Source organism: Epinephelus lanceolatus, chromosome 23, assembly GCF_041903045.1.
Source record: "Epinephelus lanceolatus isolate andai-2023 chromosome 23, ASM4190304v1, whole genome shotgun sequence".
Classification (NCBI taxonomy): domain Eukaryota; kingdom Metazoa; phylum Chordata; class Actinopteri; order Perciformes; family Serranidae; genus Epinephelus; species Epinephelus lanceolatus.
Genome location: NC_135756.1, coordinates 23,170,467 through 23,195,139, shown reverse-complemented (window position 1 = coordinate 23,195,139; position 24,673 = coordinate 23,170,467). Strand labels below are relative to the sequence as shown.

General features: G+C 40.9%; 1 protein-coding gene across 2 annotated transcripts in view; it reads right to left on the bottom strand.

The window, feature by feature from the left end:
- Positions 1 to 11,194: 11,194 nt before the first annotated feature.
- tbc1d22a (TBC1 domain family, member 22a) overlaps positions 11,195 to 24,673 on the bottom strand; it is a 196,301-nt gene continuing 182,822 nt past the window's right edge. Inside the window, exon 14 of one of the 2 annotated variants that reach the window (XM_033615048.2) lies at positions 11,195 to 12,113. In XM_033615048.2, coding sequence (XP_033470939.1) covers positions 11,985 to 12,113 — 129 coding nt within the window. In that variant the 3' untranslated portion in view covers positions 11,195 to 11,984. The remainder of the gene's footprint in view (positions 12,114 to 24,673) is intronic. The other variant, XM_033615049.2, reaches the window with a different exon arrangement.

Below are 24,673 nucleotides of genomic sequence, written 5' to 3'. Positions count from 1 at the left end.
CCACTGGACTAATTAATGCACACTGCAGCCGGAGATGTGGAGTCCAGTCACTGTGACTTGGACTCAAGTCAACTCGAGTCACTGTTTTGATGACTTGCAACTTGATTAAAGACTTGACTTGATTTGACTTAAGATATGATGACTCAAATGACTTGTCTGTTTTCATTTTAAATATTAAACACAAAACACTAGTATTAAAAGTATTTGCATTACAAGTACCTGTTAGTCAAGCTCCTTGTGATGCTACCTGACGATTCAAACAGTGGGTAGGAACAAGAAATCCGCAAAGATATTCAGCTTGAGTATTTCAGTTTCACAGACGGGATTTTGTTTTGTTTTGTTTTGTTTTTTCAAAATTTCAAAAAGATAAGCTTTTAAAATGTTAATTGTTTTTTGTTTGATTACATTTATTTAATTGGATATCAATAATTATACAAATTCAATTAATTGTCGTACTTTTCCTTGTCTTTTTTCTTTATAAAGAAGTGATAATGCACATAAGTGTGCAGAAAGAAAAAAGTGACTTGGACCAAATGACTTGCGTCACATGTCTGGCTGCAGCACTTAAAGGTGCAGTCAGGGATTCCAATCTAATACACTTTTTGTCAGATTGAGCAAATATCTGAAACCCGATGTTTGTACACAGCCATGGCTCTGTAAACAGGAAACAAACAAAGTGATGATTGGACAGAGCCACACGACATTATTCCAGTCAGGCGAGCGTTCCTGCTCCTGCACAGGAAAGGTGAAAGGCCAAGGATGTATGAAGAGAAAGGCAATAGGAGCAAGAGGTGCATGATGGGAGGAGTGTATTTGTTCAAGTGTTGAGTTCAATTATCAACAGTCTTTCTTAGGGGTGTAAACGACTAGCTTCCTCACAATACGATATTATATTGACTCTTTAGATATCAACTGACCTTTCGCTAAGCCCTTTGTGATGCTCCAACAAGCTGTCAGAGTAACCATGGAGCCCACATTGTAACTAACCGCACTCCCTGAAGAAAGATTAACATATTTTTGGAAAAATGAAAGAGTGATTCCAGAGAGAAGCAGACAGAGGGGTCTACAGTCTGTGTTTGAAGGATATATCCAGGATGTCAAACTGACTCAGCGGCAACAACAGGTTAAAAAGACAAAGATAGTTAGAAGCTAAAGCCGAACTATAGGCTACAGATCACAGTGTAAAAGTGAACAACTACATCACTGCTGATTGTCACAGAAGACAATGAATATAAAGGGAAACTTTGCTGATATTGAACCAGCTGTGTGGCATCGCAGTGTGTGCAGATGAACAGTGTTTGGCTTCACCCCCGTGCTGCTGCCAGCACCTGGACCTCTGCTACCGGACAGGCAGGGATCTCTGGGGGAAGTCAAACAACGTCCATCTGCGTACACTGCGATGACACACAGCTGGTTCAATATCAGCAAGTGTATCCATTCAGTAGGTTATATCTTCAGTAGCTAGCTAGCTAACCCTACACTTTTCAGGGTCTGATTTTGGTTTTGGATCTTTTTCCAACTTCTCCAGGTAACGAGTATCATTAATACACGACGTGCCCCAGGCACAACATTTAGCTCCAAATCCACAAAACCACCCTGAAAATGAAGGAAATCTTAAACAATTGCATTAGAGTCAATGGAGCACAGCTGTGTTGTTGTCGGACCCTGGTCTGAGTTAGGACCCTACAATACCAGAGTGACGACACTTCCATTGACTCCTATGGTATGCTGAAGTTAAGCCTTGCGCGCCCTCTAGTGGGGCATGAGGGCATTACCTTTCCGACCAGAAAACCCATTCACTTACAGTATGTCTGATGCGCACTTGCTTGTAAGTTGAAAACGGCCTTGTTTTTACTTTTAGGTGTCTTGGTCATATTAAGTCATGCTTATAATTTGTTTATTTCAAAATGTAGAGAGTAACATTATGGTAGACAACTGTAAACGGGTCACTGATGCTCCTATTACTGTAGATTATGGTAGATTATGCTTTTAGGTTTGCTTGACTTTGGAAACGCACAAGAATTCCTGGTCAGCAGCAATGCAGCAACACTGAAGTTCAGTCAGTTCTTGGTCGGATATGCAACGCGTGATCTGGCCACTAGAGGGCACGTGACCAACTTTCCGCTCGACCAATGTGTGTCGCTACTCTGGTATTGTAGGGTCCTAGTCTGTGTCGGCCCGATGCTACGTTATGATTGGCCAGTCTGCGTCCAGGGGCGGGACTTAACAAAGGGTCAGTAGGCCATATATATTTGCTGATGTCACAAAGTCTACCATGATATAATTTAAAGTCAATTCAATTCTATATGAGACAATATCAGTAAATATCCTCATTGTCTTTTTCTTGTTGACACAGATGTGCCGTGGGAATTTCAAAATAAAAGGTGCATCTTAAAGATGATAATATGTATCAGTGTTGTCAGTTTGCATTGATGATACTCGATGGCTGATCACTGAATTGATATATCGATCCAGATATATGTGTGTTGTTACACCCCAAATCTTTCTCCAGGATCACAGACACTATCTTTCACTGGTATCTCAATCTGACTGGGCAAAGAAAACAACCTATGGTCGCCAGCCAACTTTTACAGGTTTACCACTTTGCGACAGTCACTTTCTCTCAAGAGGTAAACAGTACGATCACCTGTTCACATTACAAAGTCATCAACCAGGAAATGTGATCTTACATGTGCATACAGAGCCAGAACCCTGCTGTGCAAACACAGTGGTCTCATTGAAATGAATGAGGGAAGATGAGTTTTTCCATGCAGTGCTAATGCCTGTCTGAGCACAGCCTCACCGCGGAGATGGATTCAGAGTGACACATGTATAAAGTCTTGTCGATCTTGGTCACCATGACGCCGTCAGTGGTGATGAGTAGACATACAGTGGATTTGATGGGAGCTCAGTCCCGTTGAAGTTCAGCTTGATGTGATGAGTAACAAGTCAAAGTTAATTTGGGGGAGTTCAGCTTTCTTATCCAGTAAATATATTCCTCACAAATCTCCTGAGTTTCGACTCGTGCTCTAATTGTGTGAAGTCATGTATAAATATTAACTTCCTGTGTAGATTCTAGTTACTGACAGAGGTGAGCTCTCACCCACTAAAGGTAAAAGAGATGCCGTGTCAAAGTTCATAACTGCTCAGCTCCATAATTGTGAGCACACAGTTATTGAATCGAGTCATCAGACTGAGATTTGAGAATATGACAGAAGAAATTAAAGGACAGATCAGTTCTTTGTTGCAGGAGTTCAGATGAAGTGCATTCTTTAAATAGCCCCTCCAATTTAATCTCTGAAGAACACACTGTTCCACATCTTAGGAGCAGAGAAGGGAAGGTTTCAGTTGCTAAGTGTCAGTGGCTGATAAATCCCAGTGTTACTAAGCTACTTTCACTATTTTACCAACTGCCTAAAATAAAACATGTCTCTTAAAGTATTAAAATATTGTAAATCCAGTTGTTATAGGTCTCATTTTACACCCTGTAATGACCAGTTGTGGTGACGTCAACAGCAGTTAAGTGTCTCCTGAGAACTCTTCTTAGAAAGTAGTTTTCTGTACATGTGTTAGTTCCTGGCATGAATTCCACATAGCGGCGTTTTACCTGCCAGAGTAACTTGTAAACCAGACGTCAGCCAGCATTTAACAGCATGTTAGGTAAACCAAAACACCTGCGCGGTGACCATGATAATCTCTCAGCTAAGATTAGCTGTGCCTGCTGCGTTTCTTAGCTGAAAGATTATCACGGTCAGTGTGCAGGTGTTCTGATTTATCCTCTCAGCTGGATGAGATCATCAAAAGATTGCAACAAAAGAGAAATTGCTGTTGTAAAGACAGTCACAGCCAACAAACAGTAATGTGAAATATCAGGACCACCCTGTTTGATCGAGGTTTTATATGCATAAAATAGGACTCCCAGAAATGAGTCAATAGCTTAGGCTAAAATCCCATCATAATATTTGCTAAAAAGCCGTTTTGCAACAGGCCGTAACTAATCCCTGGCTTAAACAATAGGCTACATGTATACAGCTATGATTTGATATTGTAAATAATTACAGTCGGCTTTGGCACTTAGCCAAGTCAGTCTTATCCATTCCCACCATTTTACGACTTCTGCCGCCTCTGACCTGCACATGCAGATGTTGCAAAACGGCTGCCAGCACATCTTTAAAATCAATATGGACAGATCTCTTGAACACTGCTTTAAATGTGTGAATGAGTGAATAAATAATTGAGTGAATGAATAAAATGTTCCTAATAACTACAAGCTGAACAGTGGAGGGTGAATAATTCCATGCATTATCTAAGAAATTGTGCAAGTAATCAAAGTGTGATTTGGTTGTGACAGACCCAGTATAACTACCTTCACATCTGCATCCCTATAGACTGCATAAACATGGATGTAGCCACGGTGATGTCACCCTCTGGTTCAAAGCCTTGAATTATGCATTTGAATATTGTACTGGCAAGACAGTTGCAAGCCTTCAAAGTTAGAGTTGTGTAAAGCATTTAATGGGTCAGTTAGGTCCTAGAGATGTGGTGACAACTTCTGCGCAGGGGGGCCCCAATGTGATTTTTTTCTCATGGGTCCAAAATTCCTGGTGGCGCCCCTGGGTGAGTTATATAAAAATTCAAGCCCTGTACAGTTATCATGAACTAAGGGGAAGCACTGCAGGAAACTGCATTCTGAGCTCCTTCTGAAAGGGCAAACTGTGCTGCTGTGTGCACACCTTGCTTTGTTCACAATATGGGACCAAGGGACCAAACACATTTTTTGTACCAGGCTATAAACATGTTTATTTTTCTGCTGTTAAGTTGGGCATTTTAACATGAGGGTCTGTGGGGATGGATTCGCCTCTGGAGCCAGCCTCAAGTGGCCATTTGAGGAAGTGCATTTGGCGCTTCTGTACTGGCTTCATTTTTCAGCCCTGGAGGATGCCAGGGCTGAAAATAAGCTCATAGTCCTAACTGAACATTACTCCTCTCAGAAGCATGTGTCTCTGTCTGAGCACCATCTCCTGGCAGCCCCTAACATGTTGGGACACCCGTGGAGCTCTCCTAAATTTTAACAGAAACAGGGAGTCATTTTCAAGCATAAGAAAGTTGCTTTTACTCCAAAATGTGCGACCATATGTGTGTTTCTGTGAAAATTGTGGGCCATTTAGGAGCGATTTCCTGCTCTGACAATTGACACATAAGGGTCTGGGTGAATTAGTTAGAAGCTGTCGGTCCTTACAGACGCACTCAGAGGTGGATGCACATCTGTGGATATAATGGGGACAGAATAACAGCATTTTCATGCTTTGAGGAAGTTGATATTATCATAAGGGTGCTTTTGCAGCTCATATATATACTTTTTGTACTAACTTTTAAATATTAAATATGCCACTCTTAAGCAGCCAGAAATAATTTTCCATTCACCACTCGACATATTTTTGGTTCCCTCGGTTGCCTCGGCACAAACTTGAAATTGAAACTGATTTACATCACAGTTGCCAGTGCCTCCACAGTGCATCTAAAATCCTCTCCAGAGACACCCTCAATCTGCGTGTTATCCTTCATTGTGACAATAATGCTGGTGCTGTGCAGCTCCTCTCTTCAAAAATTGAATCAGGAAATTGATTTCAGACACGGGCTTAGAATTCCATGAAAATGCCGTGAAGTCTGCCTCGACATTTCTGCCTTAGTGATCCCAGGATGTCGCAACGTTTGCCAGTGTCAGCCCTTGATGAAAAGGACTCACGCTGGCAAGTGGTGGTTTATAGGCCTGTAAAATTGGGGGAGTTAAGAGGGCACTGGGAGATAAACAGGGAAGGCTGATACTATAACAGTGACATACTGTCCAAATATGGAGAGAGGAAAATGGCCGTGAGGAAAACACTAAAAGAAAAGTTGGTTTTGCTAATATTTGCACTAGGTCTTTTTCACTTCGTAATGCGCTCCAGCTGGTTCTTTGTTGGCACCTCCTTCATCTTTCTTCACACATAATGTGTGTGTGCGCACGCCGACGTGCACAAGCTGGCGCCTTCCTGCGACCATTGTTGGTTTTAATGTATTTTTAATTTCCCATGAAGTGACTGGAGTCCTCAGTGACCGGCACTCTATAATTGGCTGCCTGTGTGAACATCAGTCAGCCTAACGAGAACGAGGGAGCTTCTATGGCAGGCTGCTGCATGTGCGCGCTCACACACACTGACACACACACACACTCACACACACGCAGACAGGCAGGTATGTAGTCTCATTTGCAAGTGAATGCAGCCTGGCTCTCGTTTTCTGGTGTCTTCTCCGTTCCTTCTCTTCCTCTGAAACACACACAGACACAGAGAAGGAAAGTCTCATTAACCAAGCTGGTGCTGCCATTTCCTCCAGAGGGATCAGATCAGTAACAGTGTTTACCTGTTATGTGGGAATGGCGTGTGAATGCAGCGGATACAATTAGCTACATGTGGCACATTAGCACAGATTGTAGCGTGGCCTGCTTGCCATGCAGGCTAATGCATGAGCAGACAGGCATTTTCTCTTGATTAAAGATCCTCGTTCTCGGCTCACTGAAACACTGTGTATCATACCTTGAGTTTGACTGCAATTAGATATGAAATATTGAGCGCATACCCTCCATCGTTCTCTCAGCACTTGTAATTGCGCACACACTCGAAGAAAACACGTACACACAAAGCAGTGTTGTCATATATAGGATTTATTTACACTTTCTATTTACAGATTTTTGTTTCAAAATCTTCTCTGTACACATTTTTAAATTCAAGACTCCTGTCACCCACACGCTCTAGTATTATTAGATTCTTCTGAGTACTCAAGAGGCAAAAGACACGGGGGGAAGGAGTTTTTGTCATTTTCTTTTTTAAATCAGTTTGGTTTCATCAATATATTTTCATGTCTGGAGAAGCAGAGCGAAAAGGATAAAAAAAAAAAACTAAAAGAAATGAAAGCAGCTGAAAATGTTACTTAAGGATACCCTGCTGAAGATGCTCCAAAGAATGTCTGAAGCTCGTCTCTATGTATGTGTGTGTGTGTGTGTGTGTGGGCTAATAGAAAAATCGGGCTCCAGCCAGATAGACATAGGCCTTCATCACCATGGAGACGTGTGTGTGTGTGTGTGTGTGCGGAGAGACAGTGGGTTACAGGCAGGCTAATTTGAGATTGGTAGCATGTGAATGTGTGTTTGTTTATTAAACCATCTCTTTCCACAAAGTAGGCAGCTACTTCTTTTTAAGGGGGAATTACTGCATATTACAGTACAGCAAAAATAGAGAAACTCTTCTAATGATCTGAGAGGAAGAGGAGGGGGTCAATCCTTCCCTGTTTGCTCATGGCTCACAGACACACATTCACAGAGTACAGCAGCTGTCGGCCTCCAACTCAGGCATCCCAAATTTGTGTATCCATCGCCTGTTACCGCACAAACTAATGTAGTTAGCTGATGATGTGTAAGCAACTCCAGGCTGGAGTTACTTACACTATGTCTATTGTGTTTTTGGTATTGGACACTGCTTCAACATGTGACAGGTCTGCTGCTCCTTGTTACAATCGCTGTTCAGTGGAGGGGTTTAGCAACCATTAAAGGAACTGTGTGTCAGATTTAGAGGGATTTGGAGGCATCTAGGTTTAAACTTCTCCCATGTGACAAAAAATCCCTGTTAGAATTCCTTCAGTGTTTATTGTTGAGGAAGTTTTTTTCCCCAGGGAATTATAACCAGGAGCCGAATCATTTGCAGAGGTCTCTTCCGCTGGATTTATACTTCTGCTTCAAATCGATGCTGTACCCTAATTTAACTACACGTTGCAGCGATGCAGACTTCCTATTTTTGTAAGCTGAAACCATCTCCCTCAGTGGAAACAAAGCTTTTATTTACTTTAATATCACAGGTAAGAAACAATAAATTGTGAAGACAATAAAGCCTCCACACAATAACATTTTAAGTCTTGTGTGTGATTTATTCTGGCTTCATACGAGTAGAGGAAATGTCTTGGCTAATCTATACAATGTAAAATGCCATAGGCTTGTGCTAGTAACGTTAGCATGTTATATTTGTTTGGAAAATGTGTTTACTATAAGACAATTGTTTTGTTGGTGAACCTTGTGAGTTGTAATGGAGCCAAATTTTAAAATGTTACCTTTGTTAAATGTTGCTGTTGTCCCTGGCTTCATATGAGTAGAGGAAAAGTCCGCTAGCCACTAAGCTAATTTCTACAAGGTAAAATTCCATAGGCTTGTGCTAATAACATTAGCATTAGTATTTGTGGGGAAAATGTGTCCTGCGTCTAGAGCCAGTGTTTGGTTTGTCCATTCTGGGCTACTGTAGAAGCATGACGGTGCAACATGTTGATCTTTGCCGACGAGAACCCGCTCTCTATGTAGATATAAACGGCTCATTCCAAGGTAACGCAAACAAAACAATTCTTACTTGCAGGTGATTAAACACTAAAGAATATATAATTATTATGTTATATTTCATTTCTGCTGACACATCCCCCTAAATTCGACACACTGGACTTTTAATTACCAAGTTTGAACTATTAAAATGCCCATAGTATTATTAAACAGTTCGTTGTGGTTGCTAAAACACCCAAAACAAGATGTGCACAAAGAAAATGATTTTTTTTCTGTCTTTTCACAGCAAATGCAAAATATCTTACTATTGCTTGCAGGAATCTAAAAACCTTTCAAGTTCATTTGAGGTCAAAAACATAACGAAGATGTTGTCTCATGTCTCCAGAGTCAGGCACAACTTAATAGGCTTCTCATGTAAACAGCATAAAAAAATAAAACCCCAAAATGAAAAAGACAAATCTTTAAAATGCTGATTGAAAGAATAAATCTCATACAAAAAGAGAGAGAGGGAGAGAGGGAGAGAGAGAGAGCGAGAGAGAGAGAGAGAGAGAGAGAGAGAGAGAGAGAGAGAGAGAGGAGGGGAAAAAAGGCTATAGACTTTCAAATTAAGTGCAGTTTTTCCTTGTCAGAGAGCATGGGAGATGAGGGGAGCTCTTGAAAACTGGTGCAGATTGTGTAAAAAAGAAATCCCAAGTGTGATCAAAGACTGACAGCTCTCACAGAGAAAGCGCTGAAACTTCCAAAAGAAACACAACCCCGTCCCTCTCTCCTTCCATCTCCCCTTCACACACCTACGCACACCGTCTTTGCGGGCTGGGGTGACAATAATGGATCCTGGCGGAGTCGCGACAGGAGGCTCCAGACTTTAACAGCTTTGTGTTATGTCATGAATGTCTGATTACCCCATCCCCCATCCCCCATCCCCCCTCACCCCCCACCACCACCACCACCACAACCACCCACCCTCTCCTCCCAACATTACACCAATATGGTGCTGCTGACTTTGGGTAAGACGTCCCATGTGATCTTCATGAACAACAAAGACAGGAGAAAGACGACGGTACTGTTATGACAGTTATGTGCACGAGAATAACAAGGTTCTATTCACCTAATAACTCACCTGCTGTTTGTTCATGTATGTGCAGCTCGCTATACGCAAAAGTACTTTACATTAAAGGGTACGTTTAATAATTGTCATCAGTTACGCAGACGCCGTTTCTGTCACATTGAAGAGGAGTTCAGACCAGCTTCTCCACCATGTTAACAAAGCACTTCCTGTCCGACCAAAATCAAACTTAACCGCAACATTTAATGCCATGATTCTGCTCTGCGTCACGGTGTTTGTATTTACAGCAGAGGGTCAGACCCTCGTGGATTAAAAATGCATTTTGGAGGAAAAGAAAAAAGGCGATGGCACACTCATCTACACCCTGATTACCATGATCACCCTGACTTTTTTATGACAACATGGAGGATATTCAAACGGCACTGGTGCCACGGATGTGTTATTAGATCAGTCCAGTTTCAGCTTGGAGGGTTAACTTGAGGGGAACGCAGGCCAGCCACAAGTTCCCGCTCATCTCATAGACCTTACATCGTGATGACGTCACAGATTTTTAAATCGCCTTTCTCAACTCGAGAAACGTTTCACAAATATCAAACCTCCAGGGATCAAAAGTTCATCATAGAAAGAGTAATATCCAACCTTTTAGTAGTTCAAGGTGTCCTGTCAACAGTTTACAGATTTCTCTTTGGACAAACTGCTTTTTGGGCAGCAGGGGATATTTTCGCTGCAATACCTTGAGTGTCTAAAATTAGAAACAAGGCTGAGCAGCATTCCTGGGGGCCTGATTGTTACTGATTACACATGGTTTAATTAGAAGAACTAATATGGATCAAACGTGTAATTGTCTTTAAAAGGTGCAAGACTTCTTTAAATGTAGAGGCTGCAGAAAAACCTGTGCACCTGCTGCTTTCATATGTTCGTAGGCAAGAAAGCGTCAAGAAAGACACATCAGTAAGGATCATCCAATACTGTTGGGCTCAGCACAGACGGCCTAACTTGAATCAAAGTTGTATTTTTTAAGGTGGAACTACAGTTTTCAGAGAGTGTGTAATCAGAGTGTTCGGCTCTATTTGGACTAAATCAGTAAGTGTTGCACATTTATTTCACACTTTTCATTGGCGCTTGCCGAACGATCAAGCAAGTGACTCCCGAAGCCTATTCTCAGCAAAAAATATCAAAGACTCTTTAAAGCTAAACCAAACCAACAGACAACATACTGGATTGCTGCAAGTCGTATTTTTTGTACGCCCGTGAAAATACGGCCCAAAAAAAAAAAAAAAAACACAGAAGGAGAGGAGGGGAGAGTAAACAAAGACAGTATGTATCTTAATTAAGGCAAAATTGTTCATTTGGATCTTTACTTCAAAAACAACCCTGTAAAGAAGCACTTCGTTTCCCTGTGAAAACCAGATTTAGCTCCCATGAGGGTGACTGAATTTCTGAATTGAACTTCAAATAGTTTATTTTGACTCCATACTGATGCGAGCGTGTTTCTTAATTTAGCGACACATGCATGTACATGGGTTTCTAGTTGTCCCTACTTGTGTGTTCTGAGGTAGTCCTAGGTTCAGAGAGGAGGGATACTTAATAGATAAGACACGGGCCTTCATATATAAGCTGCTTGAGAGGGAATAAGTAGCTTTCTTCCTCCAAATGGCTTATGAGCTTCTGTGATGTCGATCTGTGGTGTGACTGCGCGGCCTCTCACCGCTCTCTGTCTTACACTCAAACACTGTGATGTTGCAGTGTGGGTGGGAGGGTGGGATAAAAAAGGGGGGGGACTGAGTTGGTGTGTGTGTGTGTGGTGTGTAGAAGGACATGTTTCCCACCCTCGGATTGACAATCTCTCTCTTGTTGTAAAGTGTGTTAGTTTGTCTTGAAGGAAAACAAACTGTGTCCCTCCTGGCGAGCAGGAGGAGGAGCAAAAAAGAGAAAAAAAAAGCAAACCAGGAGAGGTCATGTTCCTTCGGGTTGTGTTATGACCAGGAGAGTGGACTAAGATATGTAAACCATATAGCGCAGTGCCCTTTTGCCATCTTTCTTTGTCTTTGCAAACTTAAAAAAAGGTCACATTTTGGCCTTGGGAAACAGAAAAAAGTTTGTAGTTTTTTTTTTTTTTTTAGCAGAAAAGAACATTTTTCAGAGCTGGACTAAACTCCCGGTGGTGCTGAGCTCACGGTCCTGCATCTCTGGCCTGAAGTCGACCAAACTCGGACAGAAAGTTGAGGTCTTCAGTGATGAAGAAAGGTTCTGCGCTGGACTGAAGGAGTGCACATTTCAGAGCTGATCAGACAAAAATAATTAAAAAAAAGGCTCCACATCAACATGTTAAAATGCTACACCGCACGTCCTCTCAGTCATTGGTTGATTCAAATCTCTTAGTAGCTGAAAGGCCCACTGGGCAACATGGGGGAAAGGGAGGTTAAGAAAAAGGGAGGTCCATCCCTGTGGGAATAGAGGCCTTGGAGTTCAGTAGATGACTGCAGGGCAGGGAAAGGAGGAGTAAGAGGGGGAGGAAGGACAGGAGGAGGAGAAGGGGGCAGCTGCAGAGAGCCACGCTTATCATCTCTTGTAGTGGTTGGGCGCGTCAGCAAAGGCAAACTTCAACCTGTAGGCTTCTGCCAGAAGTACGCTCACTTCCTCGTTGCCCCAGTGCATTGTGGGGAGGTTCTGCAGGAGGATCATCAGACCCTGTTGAGAAAAGAGAGAAGAAATGGTTTAGGAGATTGTCAGAGAAAGAAGAAGCACAACATACAGCAGATCAGTTTCAGAACAGAAATGATTCAGAAACCATGAGAGTTAGAAAAAAAATCCAGTAATTAATTTTGTCAAAGTCGGATCTAAATTGTTCTCTCCTGTGTTTATGACTGAGGAACAGGTGGAATAAAGGCGATGCCAGGATAATCTGTCTCAGTTCCTTTTTTTCATCTATGAAAACAGGTGGATGAAAAGCTTTTGGCAAGTTTTATTCTTCTTTGTCAGGATCATTTTTTCTCAAGGCCCAGACACACCAAACTGACATCAAAGAACCAGTGCCAATAAAGGCCAACTGTTGTGTCGCCTCACGTCGCCTAAAGGCCTTTGCAAACTGAATCTGTTATTTTCAAGGTTCAAGGTTCAGTTTATTGTCATTCAAACATGTCAAAAAACATGAGGGAACAATGCGTCAGATGCGTTTTAATCCATCATCCGAACAAAACTGATACGCACAGAAACCTTGCACACTGATTCTGATGCGTTTATTGTTCTATTCGTTGCGAAAATTCACAATATGAGACAAAATTAAAACACACATTTCCTCCTTTGCCTCTCTCGACTGGAGTTCCCTATCTGGCTGTCATCACTCCCTCCCTGTCTTTCATTTGGCACTGCAGTTGCATGGAGGGGCGGAGCTGTCCTCCACATTCTATGTGCAGTCCACATCCTCCTCCTCCTCATCATCATCCATGTAAATATTACTATCTGACCTGCTGAAAGTAGCTATCTGAGTTATGAAATGATTCTGTGCACCCTGTTCCTCTGTCTTGTCGCTGCTGTGTTGCACCACCACATTTTCATCACTGATTCTTGGTCAAACGTCTCTAAAGGCTCTGACGGATGCGAACAACACAGAGCATTGAACCTGTTCTCGAACTTTAAATGACAAGACAAAAGCTTCAAACATGATTGACACAACATTAGGTTGTACTTATTTTTAGACGTGCAAAAATTTTGGACAAAAAAAAAAATGGACTCAGTGTGCAAAGGCTTTAAGTCTCAGATAAAAAGCTGCACTGTGTCTGTGTGAGAGGAAATAACTCTCCATACCAACAGGTGTCGTTAGTCTGTATTCGTCATTCAGAAAGGGAACAGGATGACCAACAGGATGGATTCAAGACCCTAGTTAACGAGTTAGCACATTAACAACTTGACTCAATGCTGAAAGAACAAATGATACCATGTGCCAGTGAACAATTACAAACAGCTTCTGCCTAGAATTTCAATGGGTAGAAAATAATCTTAATTCATAAAACAAATTTGTTTCAATGTCAAGCTCTTTCGACTTTAGCCATAATTTTGCTTTCCTCACTCCTGTTTCTCTTCTTGTGCACTGAGCTGAACAATCAGAGTGATTCAGGGTTCCTACAGCTAAAGGCAATTGACATTTAAAGCTTTTTAAAACTTTTAAATGCCACTGAAATTAAATTTAAGACCAATTCCACAATAGCCAAAACTGAAGAAAACAAACATGCCCCAAAACAAATTACTGAGGGTTAGGAAGAATAAGGCCCAAATATTACTGTAATATAAAACTTGACTTTTTGGTGACATTACTGTGAGAGGCACTGTGTAAATTATTATTATTATTATTATTTTTAAATGACCAATTATTTTGAGATTTTACGAGGCAAAGCTAGAATTTTTTTTTTTTCATAAAATCTGACTTTCAATATTTTAGCATTTTATGAAGACTTTTGAAAGATTGATTTAAGACATTTTAGTACCAATTAAGGCATTATGTTTTAGATGAATACATTCAGTGCTTTTCAAGACTGTTAAAGGATCCACAGGAACCCTGTGATTTAATTCACCGATAGGCTCTAATGGGTCCAACTCTGATTCAAAATGCTGACAAGGCCGAAAAACAGCCAACGCGGACCAATTAGTGTCAACAGTGTGGGACACACCACAAAAAATAGGGCGACAGACAGTCCGACATTGACAAATAGCCGACTGCTGGCTTGGTGTGTCCGTGCCCAAAGTATCTGTTGTTGTAATATTCATTTCAGCCACAGACACGACTAAAAGCATTCATGTTTCCTTGTATTTACTGCTCCAGAGTGATTGCCACCCACAGCAAAGTAAAATGTCAAGCAGGTGCTTTATAACAGCACTTTACCAATAATATGAGCATAAACCATACTTCATTACTTGACCCATCTTTCAGACCTTTTCACTTCATCCTAAGTAAGAGTGCCTGTGATTTTGAAAACACTGTAGGAAATGTGATTTCTAGTCCTAACAGCCCATGACTTAACACAAAGATGTTCTCAGTATACAGCAGCTTATTTTTATCTGTAATGTCTGTTGCTCAGCGTAATTATCATGGTCAAAATAATCTGTCATATAAAGGTGTTTGTCATCGGCCAACAGCAGATTACTCCAATTAACATACATTTACATCAAAAAGAAAGACATGACAGTTGTGTTACATAACTTGCTAACACACAATGAATGTGCTTGTGTTTGAAGAGCATGGAGAAATTAAAACTTAATTGGAAGAAAATGTGAATGCTGTTAATCTTTACTTCAGCCTCTTGTGGCCAAAATGAGTACGACACCAACAAACTTTTTTTTTTTCACCTTTTTCCCAGATTAAAAAAGGGAAATGGGAAACTATTTTCCTATCTGCTCTCAAGCCATTAACAAAGGAGAGAATACAATTTAGATCAGACCTAGAAAATGGATCACCAGATTTTTTTTTCTCATTTGCTTCTTGGGGCTTCCGTATTGAACAGATAAATAAGGACAAACATTGATGCAAAAAAGACAACAGAGATAAAGATAAATCTGAAACTGTTCAATAGAGGAGAAGAGGGTGGAGTAGGAGCAAGGTTAGATAAGTCAATACGTGATATATTTTATTATGTTTAGCCAAAGCCCATTTGTCTAATTGTCAGCCTCAAGCAGCATGGGTGTAGGTAAGGATCACACTCAATTTTCCAAGTAACCAAGAAAACATTTCCATTAGTGAATATTACAAGGAGTGGAATTAAAACAATAGATTAATAGCCAACAGAAACTACGCCAGCATCTATTTTGAAAATCTGTGATTTCAGCTTCTCTAATGTGATGATTTTTCCTCTGTTATATCTGATTATAAGTTGAATATCGCTGGGGAACTGCTGGCTGTTTTCATTATTCTCTGGTGTTTGAAGATAAAAGTCCAAAACTTAAAGTGAGAAAATAATCCTGTGATGAAGTGAAGTGACAATGAAAGTATTTGTAATTTTCAGCCTTAATTCATATTCGTGTTAAGACCAAGACCCCATTTACACCTGATACTGACATGCAATCTATAACTGCATATCTTATCCTGATAAGTAACAATGTGGAATGCACTGCAATCTGAATGCAATCGGCCGGAAAACATCTGGCGGTGATCTGGCTGTCACTGTGATCAAATCACAGCTAGGTGTAGGTGCAATCAAGACAAAAATCCACCCAACTAGTTGAAAGGCCACCTAGCTTTTCACCTTCCTGCTATCTCAATCAGGCCCGTCAAAAAGCTGCAGACCGGCCCTTTCTCCACAGAGGAAAAATAAGTCGAACCCATAAAGCAGCATCGCTTCACTTTGACGGACCATGTGTGTCGACCACGAGCCCAGCTTATCTAATTTGCATATAGAGATCAATCTGATATTGAGCTGCGCATACTTGTGAGGAAATATTAGAGCTGTAAAAATGGCAACATTTGAATTATTTAATGCAACACGTCTCCTCTGCTTCTCTGTTTCAGATTTACAGTTTGTTCAATGGTGGTGAAAACTATTCTAGCCTTAGGTATTTATCTGCTAGCTGTCTTGTCTCATCCTGGAAACATTCAATGAGGACACAATATAGAACGCTGACTAATACCAGGTGAAAATGTCCAGTGATCAGATGTTTCTATCCATGTAATGTATCTATATACAGATCACATGTTGATAACAGGCATGATTGAGGCCCAAAAACTATGTAAAACTAGAAGGGCACAAGGGAGTACAGACCTCCACCAAGGCCAAATGGCCTATCTCTCAATATTAACAAAAAGAAAAAGAATTCATGTATCTGCCCTGTGATTCGGATCCACTCCAAAAAACTACTGGGCTCTTTCTTGGCCCATGCTACACCATTCCACCAAGTTTCATGAAAATTGGGCCAGTATTTTTTTGAATGTATTTTTAAATTTTATTTGCAAACATACACAACTGCATAAATCCAGATAGTTTAAAAAAACAAAAAAAAAAAATGTGTCAGGAGAGGTCAAGAAGCCACAGGCAGCAGACCTCCCCTCAACTTAAGGAGAAAAACAAACAATAAGAAGAAAAACTAAATAAAAATTAAACTTAAACAACACAAGATAAATGACAACAAGAAGCACACTGGGCAGAAAAAATGCGAACCTAATTTTACTTAAAAGATTTTCTAAAGATAACAAGCTCTTGATAACAAGTACATTGGCATTCCACATTTCTACACAGTGATATCTGAAGTCGTGCTGGCAGTGTTTTGTTTTCTAACAGGAGCCAGAGCCTTCAGCTAACAGGCTCCTCCTCTGTGGAATCAGCTTCCTGTTTTAGTCCTGTTTCAAGACTAGACTTAAGACTTTCCTTTTTGATAAAGCTTATAGTTAGGGCTGGCTCAGGCTTGCCTTGGACCAGCCCCTAGTTAGGCTGCCATAGGCCTACGCTGCCAGGGGACCTCCTATAATACACCGAGCCCCTTCTCTCCTTCTCTCTCTCTTCTTAGTTTCTGAAAAGCTGGTTCTACTTCATTTGCTAAAATTCACTTCTTCGTACTGCATGCCACTAACTTGGCCTCTTTTCCGGAGCCTTGCCTCACTGTCTCGCAGATTCCCTCGTATCGCAGCTACACCTAGATCGTGTGACGTGGTTGTGCTGCTGCCGTGGTCCTGCCTGATGTCGACTACTACTGCTGTTATTATTAGTCATATATTATTGTCACATACATATACTTTCCTATATTAATATATACAAACAACATATTGTACCACAATAGCTGTAATTATTAGAATATTATTACTAAAATGAATGTTATTGTAGCTATTGTCATTACTGTCTGTCCTGCATCTCTCGCTGTCTCTCCATCTGTTAGTATATTCTTTTGTCATATGGATTACTGCTAATTTAATATGTTGATCTGTTCTGTACAACATCTATTGCACGTCTGTCCATTCTGGAAGAGGGTGTTTTCCCATTAACGTTTTTGTTGGGGGGAGTTTTCCTTATCCGCTGTGAGGGTCCAAGGACAGTGGGATGTCGTATGCTGTAAAGCCCTCTGAGGCAAATTGATATTTGTGATATTGGGCTTTATAAATGAAACTGAAAATTGAATTTGAAATTTAAAAAAAAATGAAGCTGATCAATCTGTCTCAAACCATGCTGAACCATAATTACAATTCTTTAACCCTGCTGACAGACAGACAAACGCACAGAACAGAAAACATTACCTTTGTGGCAAAAATAACCATCTAAATGCAACTACAGAACAAACTATTATTACAAGCTGTAGTTGGATTTGGGATCCCACAAAGTACACCCTTTGGGGTAATGCTAGTGTAGCAGACAGACACAGTTACACTTGCTTTCTGCCTCTTCCTGTGTGTCTGAGTGTGACACAGATGTTATTAACTCAGTCAAAGTGCTTTAATAACAGCTGTGAGAGAGAAAGAAGATAAAGAGGCAGGTGCGGATAAGAGGGGGCAAAAAAAATCAGGAAAGAAAGAATAAAGTGTCAAGTACAATTCGGTGGAGCTCGAGCCTTTCCCCAGATTCCTGTTCTGTACATTACTATGTAAGTAGGAAGATGGACAACAGCAACACACACACACACACACGCAAGTTCAATCTCACCAGCTAATGCCTCTCTCTCAGAGGGGAATGAGACTGGTTAGCAGTGAGACAGACTGATTCTGTGTGTGTGTGTGTGTGTGTGTGCATGCATGCTATGGATCAGCGTCCCGGGAGCTTTCATTATCAAGCCTGAAATCATTGCCGTGACAACAGGGTTTACAACCAATCATGGTGGTGATAATCACATCGAAGGACAAATCATGTTGGGTCTTCTGGTGTCTACACTCATCTGACTCCTGAGCAGTTTGCTGCTATCTGAGAGGACCCTGTTACAGAAAGTAGGTGTAAAGCTAGGGATGGGTATTTTGAGTAAATTCTTTATTCCAGTAAATTATTATAGAGTACTCTGGTACTTGCCAAAAAAACCCTAATATAAGTACAGGTATTGGTCAACAACAGAAAACAAGTGCAATTTGAAATTCATTGATTGAACAACTGGGATTCAATGAGCTAACTGAACCATAAATAGAAATCAGCAAACTTTATGTTGCTGCCATTACAGGTTAGACGCAGCACTGAAGGACCGCCCACTGAGCTGCTCCCCTTCGGTCAGCTCAATGTCTGACTGGTTAGCACAAGCTAATACAGCAGAAGCAGCAGCTTACATCTGGTGGTCCCAATAAACTTCGACCAACACGGCTCAACTCTGTCGTCAAACATGTCAATAAACATTAGGTAACATTTGCCGTGTGATGCTAATAGTCAGCCCTGTCACTGTCTGTGTGCGGTCTAACCACAAAATAAATAATGGACATGCTACCATGACATCAACCATTGGTTTTTGAACTCCTGTTCTGAAGCCTAGAGTTCAGCGTCTTTGCCATCTTCACCATATTGGTTTTATGGAGCTGGAAGTGACCATATTTGGATGAGAGGCTAACCCTGTGGAATAGCAAGAAGTGGATCTGACTGAGAAGCGAAGGACACTGTCAGCAGACAGCCTGAAAAACATGATTGTGGAACTCTGTGACTTAACCATGTTTTTTATAACCACAGGAATACTGTGCAAGGGTGTTTTCGCGTCTCATGATAAACAAAGAGTCAGTGACAGAAGCTGCACACAGCTCTACAATGAAATTAGATTTTACCCATTTTAATTCGTAAAAAAAAAACAGAAAGTCACGTTCACATGTGGGAGGTTAGACGGTGATTATTCTATACACTGAATGAATACAGATGTCCAAATCGAGTACTCATGCGCATCTCTCAGTAACACTGGTTTAAGTTTTTAAATGTAATTGCAATGAATCCTACTTACCTCTACTTTATAAGTGCGTCAAAGGGCTTCCAAATTTGAATGCATATTCCACCCTCATCTGTCCACAACTGCTGAGAAAGTCAAACTAAACAAACTTTAAGTGGGTATATTCACCACACTGAGGCACTTTGTATTATTTTACCCTCCTACGTATTAAATTGATGGTGTTTGGCTCCATTAATTTTTTCCTTCCTCGCACGTTTTTAATGAGCCGGTGAGACGACCCTGATGACTTTTCAACAAAAAGCATTTGTATTCCGAGGGAGGGTGGAAAAGTACAAGTTTTCTTCAACTAATTAAGCTCAAAGCTGCCATCCCAGCCAGACTGTACAGATTAGGCTGCAGCTGTGTTTCATCTCTGCCTTCTGAATAACATAAAAGGTGAATCTCAGTTTGGACGTATACTATATGTCAGAATTTGTTTGTATAATCTGAAAGAGTAGCTGGTGATTATTTTGTTGACCAGCTTTTGTGAGCCTTGGGGCCTTGAAATGTGTTAAAACCCTGTTGGAGTCATTTAAAAATTCACATGCGTGGAGCGAGTGCTGCTTAGAAATGCTAAAAAATTCGGCCGCAAGTGTCGTCAAACATAAAAAGAGGACTCTGAGTTCATGATCAGATTCCCTCTAAAATACAGCTCCGTATGACTATCACCAAAATCCAGCTGCTTGTTAATTCTAAGGTTAGAAAACACGCTGCAATGGATGCTCCTTTGAGAAGAAGACTTGGACCTTGACTTTGAAAGGCTGACCTAATGACATCCCGCTTGGTTCAGAAAGACGCACTTCTCTTAAGTATTTTCACTCCGAGGGATGGAGAGTGGAGGAAAGAGAGAAGGCAGCCTGATCAGAATTCAGCTTGCCTTTCTCTCATCTGTATTCAATAGAGCATCACTATCAGCGCTCCCCTCTTTCATCACTCACCCTCTCTCCTGTTTGCACACACACACACATGCGCGCATTCGCAATCCAGCAATGTTGCTCACAGCTAAGGGACTGCGTGTCAGCACGAGCAGATTCATGTGTTGTGTATTTATGATTATCTTATGTCTGCTTATGTGCAAAACAATCAGTTGCTGAAGGAAAAAAAACAACTGTTTGAACTGCGGATGTCCTGCTGAACATCTGTCAGGCACATTAAGCTGAATACAAATAACAAATATTTTATTTAAATAGAACAAAGCTGGAGCAGAAAAGAAAGCACAGCCAGCAGAGAATTGTTCATACGGCAACTAATTCAATCACACGTACTTCGCGTCAGTCAGACTTAAAGAGCGCAGGTCATGTGCATGTATGGTATGTATTTATGTGAAAGTGTGTGTATAGTAAGTATTCTCTGCATCGTCCCGGTGGTCCTGGATGCCTGGGGCTAGACATCGTGTACCTCCCCTACTGTACTTGACTGCCCCGGGCTCTTCAGGAAAAAAATGAAAGCCTCCCAATGGAATAACAACACCGCATCCTGGCTACACATGACTTGTGATGAACTAATATATGCCGAGGAGCACTGCAAGACTATAAGGGGCCTCTTGCAGTTTTCTTTGCCTTTATTTGATAGTAAAGCTAAAAATAGACAGGAAAGGGGGCAGAGAGAGAGAGAGAGAGGGCATGACATGCAGCAAAGGGCCACCAGTCAGGACACTTATATAGAGTATAAGAATATAAATGCTGCTGAAGTAGCTTGAAGCAAAACCTGCGAAATAAGGGATGTAAAATACCGACTCATATTATTAAACAACAGTAACACAATTGACCCTAAAAATATTATATCTATAAATACACATACATTGCTACACATATACATTTTTAATTTCTCCTAGCTATTTGGAATCAGTGCAACCCGATAAGTTTAAAAAAAATAAACATTGCCAATGATAATTAAGTCCAAGTGTCCTCAAACGAGACAATAATGAAGTCCCAGTGTCCTCAAACAAGTACTTCCTAATTAACAGTGTCTTAGCTTGTTACTGTTGCTAACATTGGTCAAATTAGTTGCCATATCAAACTACAAACATAATTCATCATAAATACACAAGTTTCAACCATAAAATCTGATCAGGTTTTGGACCTTGTCCACTTTTGTGTCAGGATCTGACGCAGACTGACTTGGCTGAGATGGCTGCCATCTTGTTTTTTTACATGGATTAGCGTATTGTACTCTTTCTACCACTAGATGGCACAAAATAGTGTCCACGAACGAGGACAACAGGTCTAAGTTAAATAGAATGAAGTATAAGGTGAAATAAACCCACAATGTGATAAAAAAACAACTGTACTGTTTCAAAGCCATTCAGCCCATTATTACACTATATTGCAATGGGTCAAAATTCAATCATACACGCTTATGACACAACCTTTAAAATAACCTTTCACATAAAAAAAAAAAACATTTTCTTTTTCTAAAAAGAAATCACTGCTTCAGAAGCCTTTTTACTATATATCATAATCCCCGCTCTTTTATATTTCTATGAAAACATCAACAAAATTCTCCTTTAAAAACTGTTGTTTTTTTTAAGGTTTCTCACCAAAAACTACATTTTCATTTGATTTCATTTAAACACCTGACAAGGATGTTACATTTTACATTCGCCTAATACCCATTTTTACTGAATAGAGCTTAAATGCATCATAATGTAAGTCAATGCAACCTCTGAAAACTGTTAGTTTTGGCCAATAGCTGTAAGAGTTATTATTAATTAGCTCTGCTCCTGCTGATGTCAACATGTATTTGTTGTTCACAATGTAACATTATCGGAGGTAAAAACAGGATGAGTCCCCTGGTGCGTGGATAGTGAGTTTACTGTGTCCGTTCATCCCAAATGCGCCTCGGGGAAGAAATCTGTTCGCTCTAAACAGGGTCCAAAACTAACTAACTAACAGGCTGGCTGGTAAGTGAAATTTTTTACCAGCCAGGCAGATATTTTACCAGCGAACCAAATAAAAATTGCTTTTAAGTGTTGTAATTTGCTATCAGTATTATTTAGCATGTCATTTGGGTCTTGAATGCGGTTCTCAATCAATATTTTAATAATGTGCACTAATATTAGTAATACTGTATGCTAAAATATGAATAACTGTTTCAACAGTTAAGTGTAATATTTGGGTTAATAAATTCTGTAGTATTCTTACTACAGTGCAAAAAGAATCTTTCATTAAGGAATTTTACATGAATCACTGACTTCAGTCCCCTTTGGACAGTTGAGACATAAGATTTTAGCTCGACCAGACTGCAACAGCAGGGCCTGCCCTATACGTATAAACATGAATGTCTGACCAGTGGTGGACAAAGTATTCAACGACATGACTTGAGTGAAAGTAAAGATAGTCTTGGTCAAATATTACTCCAATACAAGTGAAAGTTGTTCAGTCATTTTTTTTTACTTAAGTGAAACTGCACCAACTGATTAACATACAAGTAAAGAACAGTCCCTTCATAAGTAAAGAACAGTCCCTAAAATGCGGTGAGGTTTGTGGATGGTTACCTGCTACAAAGACAGAAATGTGAACGGCTCGTTTCTCCTCTGACACAACACATAGCCTACCTGTGTGCTCGGCTGTTCAGGTACGTTTGGGCAGCGATCGCAGCGCGCCGAAATTCTCGCGCAAGCCCGTTCACATCAGACGCGCATTTCTCCACGCCGGTCGACAAGCGGTTCTGCTCCCAGCTGTTGTCTCCGTCACGGGTAACTGCCCAGCTTGACACATTCGCTTGCGGCTCGTGCAGAAAATAGACCAGATGCCGAAACGATCACTGCAGAGCAGCTCCGCGGCTGGTGTGGATGACACAATTCGGTTAACATGGGTGCCGAAAGGAAACTGGCTTCGCTTCGAGGCTATTCACAGCGCTTCTGCGGGCGGTGTGGCCCTGGCGTTACGAGACCAAAGATCTTCTCTGCCTGAAATACATATTACTCTGCCAGGAAACCAGCCGATACCAGCACCGTTCTACAGTAACAAAAATGCATTTTTCGCTGGTAAAAAAAAATAACTCGCCAGAGTGGCGAGTGGTCTTAAAACTTGACCAGCCAGAGACAAAATCTACCCGTAATTGGCGAGTGGCGAGTGTTAGTTTTGGACCCTGGCCCTAAACCTGTTTTCACGCTGTTCATTAAGCCCTGCTTTAGCCTGCACAAAATGGACCCAACATGACAGAAAAACATTGGCCACTGCCGATTGTTGAAGGTCATCTTATTTGTCAATAGACAAAGGTAAATATCAGCTGATACCTATTGTTGGTTGATGAACATATATTCCTATTTTAGCCTTCAAAGCCTCCAGATGAATAAGTAGCTGGAGAAAGTTTCCATGTGCTGGCTGGGGGCTGCACGATTAATCTTACTCAAATTGACACTGTGGTCTTCACATGTGCCCTCTGCTCCACATGACATATGAGAATGAGAGTAAATGAAGAAAACATCTTGTACAATGCCACATCAAGCTTTGATGCTCTTAGCATTGCTGTGTGAAAATGGCCAAGGACGAGTTAAAGTGCAGTCCACATGTATACAGATTACACTGTTGTGTAAGAGTAGCGTAATGTGTGCTTGGAGTGTGTGGCCAAGCAACAGAATGATGGTGACTGTGAATGTGCTCAGAGCAGAGATGTGTTGCTGTGGATTAAAGTGTCAGCTATAGTGGTTCTCATTCGTAGGTCTGGCGACCCCCAGGGGTCCTTGAGGGAGTCACAGGGGGTCCTCAGAAAAATAAAGAATTATTTATTTTACTTTAACTCACTATACAAGTGAGCGCGATGTGAGTAAGAGTCATAATAGTGACTACTCCAATCAAAGGTTTCACTTCCTCCAAGGTTATCTCCTCCACTGTAGTTGATAACTACATATTTCTGGTTTTCTTCTTATTTTATGACAAAATCTTTTCAGTTTGAGGTCCCTGAAGCAAACTCTTATTAGCTTCTGTGACCTAATGAGTATCAATTTAGGGGTCGTTATATGGAAAAGGTTAAGAACCAATGAGCTAAATAAAAGTAATCTAATGCTATCGGAAAAGGACCAACCGCCGTCTAATCAAGTCCTGCTTCTGGTGTTGCAGCCGTTAGGGAACATGCCAAAAAAAAAAAACCAAACACACAACGTACAGGAGTGCACTCATGCATCGTCCGCCACACAAGTACACACCCATAGTGACTGAGAAGCTTCATTAGGAGCATATTTCTGCGTGGTAACCATCTGCTGGCTATCACTTCTGTTGGGCTAATGACTTTAATATGGTTTAATTGCATACATCTCGCTGTCAGGGGGGAACACGCACTCACTCCACTCCACACAGGTGGCAACACTCCACGCTGAGAGGCTACGAGTGTCTGTGTGAATGAGCGTGTGTGAGAGAAAAAAAAAAAAAATCAAAAAAAAAAAAATCTGT